The sequence below is a fragment of the Miscanthus floridulus genome, chromosome 11 (assembly GCF_019320115.1).
Source record: "Miscanthus floridulus cultivar M001 chromosome 11, ASM1932011v1, whole genome shotgun sequence".
NCBI classification, from domain to species: domain Eukaryota; kingdom Viridiplantae; phylum Streptophyta; class Magnoliopsida; order Poales; family Poaceae; genus Miscanthus; species Miscanthus floridulus.
In genome coordinates, this window is record NC_089590.1 from 21449402 (window position 1) to 21458084 (window position 8683).

The following is an 8683-nucleotide window of genomic DNA, read 5'->3' on the forward strand; positions in this document are numbered from 1 at the left end:
TAATGTCTCTAAAAGCATTGAGTACATGAATTGACCAAAGTAGAAAGTTTGAACTATCATTTTGGAGAAGCACCGGCTCCAACTCGATAGGTGTCGACATCCTTTTCTCACGGCGGTGAAGCTTTAGGTGAGAACCTTGCTCTGATACCAATTGAAAGGACCTAGGATGCCGCCTAGAGGGGGGTGAATAGGCATTTCTAAAAATTAACACCTTTAAATGTAGAAATGATTAGGAAGGGGAGTTTCCAAAATGGAAACTCTAAATAGGAGAAGTACCACCCCTCACGAGTTAGCCACAGAGTATGTAAAAAATATTAAATAAATCTAGGAGCTACAATCCTACAACACAACAATTAGTGCACACATCAAATAATTTCAGCACTGAGCTCTAATACCGGACGTGTCTGGTAACACGTGTTCTACAGAACAGCCTGGCACAGTAATCAATACCGAACATGTCCGGTAGCTATACCGGACGTGTCCGGTATACACATTTTTAGTGGAACAGCCCTAAACTTGCTCCTTTCAATTTCTAACTTCAAACCAAACTGCAGGTACCTACTAGAGATGACAATATACAAAGATAACCTACACAAGAGCTAGAGCAACACAAATATCAAATGAAATGCGAATTGAGACACGATATTTGTTTTACCGAAGTTCGGACTCATTTGAGTCCTACTCTCTGTTGAGGGGGCTACGAGCGACCCAGCGAAGGTCAGCCCTAGAGGGTACGACGAAGGTCACTCTAGCTGGAGTCTTTTCCAACTCCTTTTCCTCCTTCCACTAGTTGATTCCGAGGCGGCGGAATCGACTGTTACAAACTTTTCGAGGCACACCACAATCTCTCGGGTGCTCTTCGGCGATGCCTAGCCATCTAGGACCGAAGAGTCCAAGAGTAACAAATGCGAATCATGAGATTGATAATATGCACAAGTGCTCAAGTGGTGGCTTACTCTCAATTTCAAATTCTCTCTCAACCCATAAATGGATTTTGCGATTTGGATCACACACTCACTAAGAGAGGGTTTGGGAGAGTTGGCAAGGCTCAAAAACGTGTATTGCAACCAGCAGAATTAGCAGCCTCCAAAGGTGGAGACTTGGGGGTATTTATAACCCCCTTGAAAAACTAGCCATTTTATAGCCATTGCCTTATAGTGCGCCAACGGTAACTGAGTTACAGTGTCGTTGTGAGGCGACGAAACTCCTGATAAATGCCAGAATTCCCGATCGTTGGAACTCCCGACTCACGTCGTAACTCCCGACCCTCAGCATATTTGAAAACAACGGTAACTGAGTTAAAGTATGTGAGGTGTCGGAACTCCCAAAGCATGCTAGAACTCCTAATTGTCGAAACTCCCGACTCATGTCGGAACTCCCGACCCTCAAGGCATTTGAAAACTAGCTGTTGGCCTCTGGCCGTCCATACCGGACACCAGTATGACCAGGACAGTGAACTTCTCCAAGTCAGTTAAGCGTGAGACATCGAAACTCCCAATGATTGCCGGAACTCTCGAATATCGGAACTCTCGACGAATCAACCCAAGAACATCAAGAATTTTATCGTGGCTAGGCAAATACCGAACACGTCTGGTGTTAATACCGGACACGTCCGGTATTGCCAGACCAGCAAAAACAAGTTAGCTCTTTTGTCTCTCAAACACTCTAAAACTCACATGGGTTGGCATGAGCACTTATGAATGATTATCTATCAACATGATGCATCCCTCTTAATAGTACGGCATACCTATTAAACTCAAGATTAAATGAAAAATAAATTTATACCGCTTGAGTTGATCTCTTTTGAATTGATGCCGTCTCTTTCAATCTTCATCAAGTAAGGTTGCCAACATGTTGATATTGATCTTTACACTTGAGCATAGCCATCTTGAGCATGTGACTTGATTCTATTCATCAAATATGAATAACTCTAAATGCATCAAGTCACTTCCAACACTTTGTCCAATATAGATTTGATCATCCACATCAATATGACCAACATAGCTTGATTAGTACCTCAACTAAAAGCAAGTACTTTCTTCTTCACCCTAGCTAGGTTCTTCAGCCACCAAACCATCGCTTGCCCTTCACCCTTGCATAGTACCTCGAAGCCTTTCCTTGCTATCTTCACCATCTCAGCCATCAAGTCACATCTTGTGTTGAATTATCCATTCATTTGTATTGTTATCTTTTTTATTTCAATTTAGCAAGCTTCAAATATAAGACCATTCCATATGCAATCCCTCATGTCTCATCAACTAATTTTTACTGGGCTTGCTTTCACATAGTACATGGAAATCCCACAATAAATAATCCTTTGCATGAATTCTATTTGCATTGTTGTCTTGTGCTTGAACTAGATTGTTTATACAACAACACATCATTTTGAGTTTCATTAAGTACTTGTGAGATAACCTATTACCTGTCCACACTTAGCAAATGTGTTAGACCTTTAATCACTTTGTAATTCAATCATCCAAAACCCACTAAAGGGCTAGATGCACTTTTAGAGAGCTTCAACTATCTCTATTCTCTCTTTTTCTTTAGCAGTAAGTTGAGACTTCAAAGATTTGATCTCCTCAAGCAAACTTTTCTCGTGAAGCGCAGCATTCTTCGCATCTTCTTCAAGAGATTTATGCAAACTCCTTTGCAAAAGAGCATTCTACAAAAATATAACATCAATATATATATATATATATATATATATATATATATATATATATATATATATATTCTGTAGCCACTTTGAGTTACGATAATTACTATATTAATTTATGAGATTATAGTAACTCCTTACTAAGTGGTTTACTATAACGTTATGGTAAATATTCCGTGTGTTATAGTAACCCAACTATAGTAAATATATATTGACATTATGGTAAATTAGTATATAAAATTATGGTAAATAGAGGTGGCTACAGAATAACTTATTCTGTAGCTGGCTACTGAATAGCCTCTCCCTATATATATATATATATATATATATATATATATATATATATATATATATATATATATATATATATATATATATATACACACGAAGTCAAAACATACAAAGAAACATTTGTAAATCAACATAAAAAGTTTAAGCCAAAGTTACATACGAAGTCAGACAAAAACATACAAACCTTGTAAATCATGGTAACACTAGCATCTACTAACTCAATGGAAGATTTACCAACAAGTTCAGCCTCCGCGTCAGGAACTACAAAGGCATCATCAATGCACCTTGACAACTCTAATTCTGGCTTCTTCGACATAATATGAAGTTTATCCAAGCCAATCCTAATAAATTTGGAAGTGTCTAAACTCACACCTTGAGCTTGGCAGTACTCCTTATCCAGCGCACCGTAGTGCAAAGGGCAGTTGTTTGGTTCTCTGCACATCTCCTTATACAGGCTAGCACTCTCCTCAAAGCATCTCTTAGTTGCACAACCGGATGCGCTCAAAATTGGTCGTATCCACTATGTAGGATTGGATTATGTGATGCACTGATGCTGCACCCGCTCTGCAGCTTGCTGCACCCGCTCTGCACTTGTGTCCTTCTGTGCATAGGGTCCGTATCTGTCATCTCGTCGTGTGCGGAGGGGCCGGAGCTCGCCAGCATGCGTGGCCTGAGCGGAGCTCGCCCGCGTTGCACGAGTCCTCGTACGACACGGTCTGTCGCCGCCGGCGAAGGCAGGCGACCAGCCGCATCGTGCTAGCGGGGTGCATGCACGCACGAATCAGCTCGTCTACACGCACGAACGAAGTGTCGAAACCATTGGACCGGTGCTGAATCGCCGGCCAAGTCGTGCATGATGGCATCATGACGTCATGTACTGTCCTTTTCTTTTAGTAAATTAAAAATAAATATATTGGAAATACATGTTTTATGTATCCCCTAGTTTAATGGGCTGGAACACGCCGCCGACATGCTCGTCAACTCTTCACTCTTGTCTGACCTGAAGTCAAGTGTGCCCGGACCAACCAAACGAATTGCCTCTGCCAATCTTTTTTTTTTTTTTTTTTTTTTTTTTGCGTAATCTCTGCCAATCTTAAAGGTACAGTGCAACCAAACACAAATTACTAGATACAGCTTTTCACTATGCATCCAACCAAACAGAGTCATAAACAATGCAACAGAGTAATGTAGACCAACCAAACAAGAGCAAATTGTATTTGCTTATGCAGGTATAGCCTGTGCTGTATAACCCTTAATGCAATGCAAGTCATGTGCAAGCAACCAATCAGACCCTATAATCTGTGCTCTGGAATAACTGATTCCTTTGCAGCGCTCTACAGGTTGGTTTTCTAAGCCAATGATCAAAACCCTGAGGTTGCAAGTGAGCATAAGGTTCCTCTCTTTATTGCATAATGAAGAGGCTAAAAACTTGTTGAGGAATGCCCATGAACTTATTGAAAGGTCCAAGAAGCAGGAAGCCCTTTCGAGATCTGAGCGGTCAAGAGAAGATAATGATGCTGATGAAGGTCTGTTTGATTTCTTCTTTCTTCTTGACATTAGTTAAGTGCACATCCTTCGGTTGTATGAGCATGTTCAATCTCAGAGCATATTTTTTAGTATACAACATTTGTGAGCCTGCTGAGCTACAAGCACTACTAAAATATTGCTAGTTAGACAACTTACAACATTATTAAGCTAGTTTGTCCATTTTGTATTGGCATGCTACCGCCTGGTTGTTAAACTCCTTTCTTTTTCCCCTCTAAAAGTTCTTGCCACACAAACTGGAACTGAGGATCAAGTTGGCCCTAACAACTCTGATAGTGAAGATGTGGATGATGACGAAGAGGAAGAGGAATTGGATGGTTATGATTCTCCACCTATGGTATGTTACCACCTACTATAATTTCACACTATATGCTAAAAAAAAGTTAAACTTTATGATAACTCTTGTAGGCAGAGGATATTCATGATTTCACCTTAGGTGATTCCTGTATCCTTGACGAATTTAATTGATCAGTGTTGATTTCTCTCCTCACAACGAGTACACTATCTCAATACTAGTTGGCTTTTGTGCTCTAGTTTTAGTACATAAATCATTTTTTTTTGGGTTGGGTCCTTTTGGACCTTTACCTATTTTATTTACATGGCTTTGTCGAGGTAGAGTCTTACCGCCTGTGACCGGAAGGTCCCGGGTTCGAGTCGCGGTCTCCTCGCATTGCACAGGCGAGGGTAAGGCTTGCCACTAACACCCTTCCCCAGACCCCGTACAGAGCAGGAGCTCTCTACACTGGGTACGCCTTTGTCGAGCATACATCTGTAGCCCGAAGAAATAAGGTCAGATAAGTACACAAGTCCTCTTCCATCACACTTAACTGGTTTTAGTTTTTCTCTTAAGTTTTCCCATTCTTTGTTTTTGTCTACAGACCAAGATCAGCATTTCCATTCTTTTGAAATGTCCGATGACATTATTTCTCTCTTGATACAGTGACATTATTATGCTGGTTTTCAAAATAAAAATAGACAAAAAGTGGGCATGCTATGGTTTAATTCACATCTGCTGGTGCTTAATCTCTTATACACACAATATTCCATAAAAAATAGGTCATTCATACTTAAATATTTATTCTCTGGCAGCACTAATGTCTGGTTATGTTTCATGACAACATATTTAACTATTTAAAGGTTAAAGAACCATCTATCTAGAAACCAGAATGACGTTGTTTCTGTCACAACATTGGAAGTTTAAGTTGTGTTATGTTAATTTGTATCTATCTGAACTCCCCTTGGATGAGGTATCCCAGTTGTTTTCCCATAACCTGTATCAGATACATTTGGTGAAGGGTTCTCGAATGGATACCTCGAAGAAATACTGCACAGCTTGCCATTGCAGGAAGATGGCCAAAACAAATCAGGTGATGCTCCTATCAACGCTGATGCAAGTGATGGGGAGTTTGAAATTTACAAACAGCCCAGCGATGATGAAGATTCTGATGGTTAGTTGGATTTTTATTGGAGCTGTGATCTTCCCCAGCTTCAGTTAGAACTGCATAGATGGCTTATTTGTTAAATTATTTTGGGTACTGAGGAGCTTACTAGTTCAATCCCATCAGTGGCTCTTTGGCTATTGAAAATCATAGCCCCATCACAATGATGAGCACAGCCGCTGTCATTGGATTAGACTTGTGTGCCCAGAACCGCTGCTGCTCGCTGCAAAACTCGCACATGATTTGTCTATAACACTAACTAGAAGATACCCCGTTGCCGCCGGATTTTCAGTGGCACACGTGGAATTATCCCTTTTTCTTTTGGTGTAACCAACCGTGAAAACATGGTGATAGGGCAAAATTTTTGTTTTGTAAAGCCCTCTAGCCCTGTGATTGCATTTATATACTGTGAATCTCTCTAGAAAACTGCTTGTGCACACAGTACATTTTGTAAAATATGACAGATTAAATATTAGAACAAATGAAAAATAATGGCACAAATAAATAAAGGGTACTACTTGGTAGGATATTTGTGGCCCAATAAATTTGAGCATATGAGTAAGTTGTGCAACCAAAACATATTAATAGAGAGATCAAATCAGTTTATAGCAGGTTTAAAAGAACTTCAAATAACCATGGATGGATTAGATTGGTGGTACGTACTGCAGCATGCGGACAAATATATGGAAAGGAAAAAGGGGATGGCTGACACTTGTGGATGATTGTCCCGTCCATAGCTGATTCAATATTAGAAGAGGGAGGGCTGAACGTAGGAAAACGGAATGACCATGACTGGGAGCCGAGAGTCATTGCGGGTAGTAACGATGGTGAACTGGTGATGAGATGGAGGTTCCCTCCGAGCAGCTGGATCTGATATGAGAGCCCGTAAAATATAAAGAGCCAGAGAGGAGCCAGAGAGAAGGGTTAGTGCTGAGTGGGAAATGAATTGGAATAAGAATGGTATAATTAATTTCTCTTGATTGTGCATTATTAGCGGCAGTTTTAGCACCATAGGGAAGAAGCCGGAGGTTTTTTTTGTGCATGTAGCCTCTTAGGCTGGGTTCAGCAGTACCGGAAGAATAGTGCGCCATTAAACGGCGGGATTAAGGAAGGACTCTTGATTGCATATGGGCAGGAACACTTTGTTGCAACTTGCGTCTGGGCTCTTCGCTGGTGTTGCAACTTGCAAGAGGTTCAAAGAAACAACAGAGGATAAGGAGCGTCCAAGATCAAGATGGTAGTTTAAAATCAACCCGGTTGAAGTAGCAGTGATGACATGGCACGCTGTGGTGTGAGATAAACTTTGTAGGCCTCGTTTGGCTGTCCGTGTATATTATACAAGTGTGAATAGTCCCACCCGAGTATTGGATGAATCCATGCCATCCACCCAATACATGCACGATTTGACAACCACGTGTGAACTCGGGGGTGGACCGGTGGTTCCCAGCTGCTCCAGCGGCCAGAGCCTTGGCGCATCATCACAGTATGCACGGTGGATTATCAAATGTGTACAGAACTACAAATATATTATGTATGCATGTGAGAAATTAAAAAAAAAAATCAAACTTAAGGTTATTGAGTTCAAAGACTACTAGAAAAATAAAATATTTAACAAAAGAGTGAGTAAAAATCAATATAAAAAAGATCCAGAAAAATAAATAAAAATAACCAAAGAAAGAAAATATCAGAAAAGAAAATCCAACATGTATGTCCATCTGTAATTCTAAAAACCCTGCTTTGAAATTAAAAAAGAAAACACGAGAGCAGAATTTCACATAGAAAATAGAGAAATTAACATGCATGCGCATGGCCGAACATATTACAGGTTCATGAAATATATAGGTGAACTAGAATCATTGATTCAACACTGACCATCCAAGTAAAAACAGCACACACCAGACATACAAACCCAAGTATTGGACAGTAATAGATAACTTTGATAGCTAAGTCTGCTACAGAGGTATAATTTGAAGTCTACTAGGTGTTCCATCAATGAATAATTTCTTTGACATGAAACATCCAAGCAAAAGACAGTCAAGTATTTGACAGTAATAGATAAATTTGGAGACAACTCCAACACCAGCATATCTCCCTCTACTTCCATTGGAGTTTTTTCCCTGCATCACCTGAAACAAAAGTACAAGGCAAAAGATTAATTGGCTTCATATCTGCTGTGGCAAACTGACTGCTAGCAACACAGAGAAACTAGAGAACATAGCTAATAAGGAAGCTTGCAAATTCCAGGAATTTAGAACTGCTACAAGTGCACTTGTTCATACAATAGGAAATGAATTAATTCTTCAAATATTTGTGAATGATTGCTTGACTAAAATATTTACTATTATGAAAGTAACACAACACAGAAAGATGCAAGGCTGCTGCTCTGGAACAGCTGAATTGCACTGAAACAGAAAAACTCTGAACTTTCTGAAGAAACAGACAGACTGCATTTTCTACTAATGTTCAGAACTACTGCTACCTATTTGATAAATGATTGCAATAAGGGACGAATGCAAAACACCATACATGCAGGGGCTGATCCACAAATACGTTAAACAGGACTAGCAAAGAATAGTTGGCAACACAGTAACACAAGGACGGAGGGTTCAGAGAAGTGACACAAGGAACCTTGCTGAAAATATGTGCTTGTCATGTCACAGTCCTCACAAATCACAAGGCAAATTGGCTTCCTAGTATGTCAGTATACGGCTTTATTTCAACATGCAGTACACAGTAGGAAAATGGCAACCTA

The 8683-nt window shown here is 40.1% G+C and overlaps 1 protein-coding gene across 1 annotated transcript; it reads left to right on the forward strand.

Annotated features, from left to right (window-relative positions):
• The first annotated feature begins 4282 nt into the window (after positions 1–4282).
• LOC136490597 (uncharacterized) lies at positions 4283–6340 on the forward strand. Its single transcript, XM_066486799.1, has 3 exons — positions 4283–4473; positions 4714–4829; positions 4901–6340. The coding sequence occupies exons 1-3, from the start codon at positions 4305–4307 to the stop codon at positions 4958–4960; spliced, it is 345 nt and encodes a 114-aa protein (XP_066342896.1). The 5' UTR covers positions 4283–4304; the 3' UTR covers positions 4961–6340.
• Positions 6341–8683: the final 2343 nt, after the last annotated feature.

What these genes read in the sequence shown, in the direction of transcription:
- LOC136490597 (XM_066486799.1), top strand. Translation starts at nt 4,305, where the DNA reads ATGATCAAAACCCTGAGGTTGCAAGTGAGCATAAGGTTCCTCTCTTTA. An exon ending in AGATAATGATGCTGATGAAG is followed by an intron (nt 4,474 to 4,713) that starts GTCTGTTTGATT and finishes CCCCTCTAAAAG; the next exon opens with TTCTTGCCACACAAACTGGA. An exon ending in GTTATGATTCTCCACCTATG is followed by an intron (nt 4,830 to 4,900) that starts GTATGTTACCAC and finishes TAACTCTTGTAG; the next exon opens with GCAGAGGATATTCATGATTT.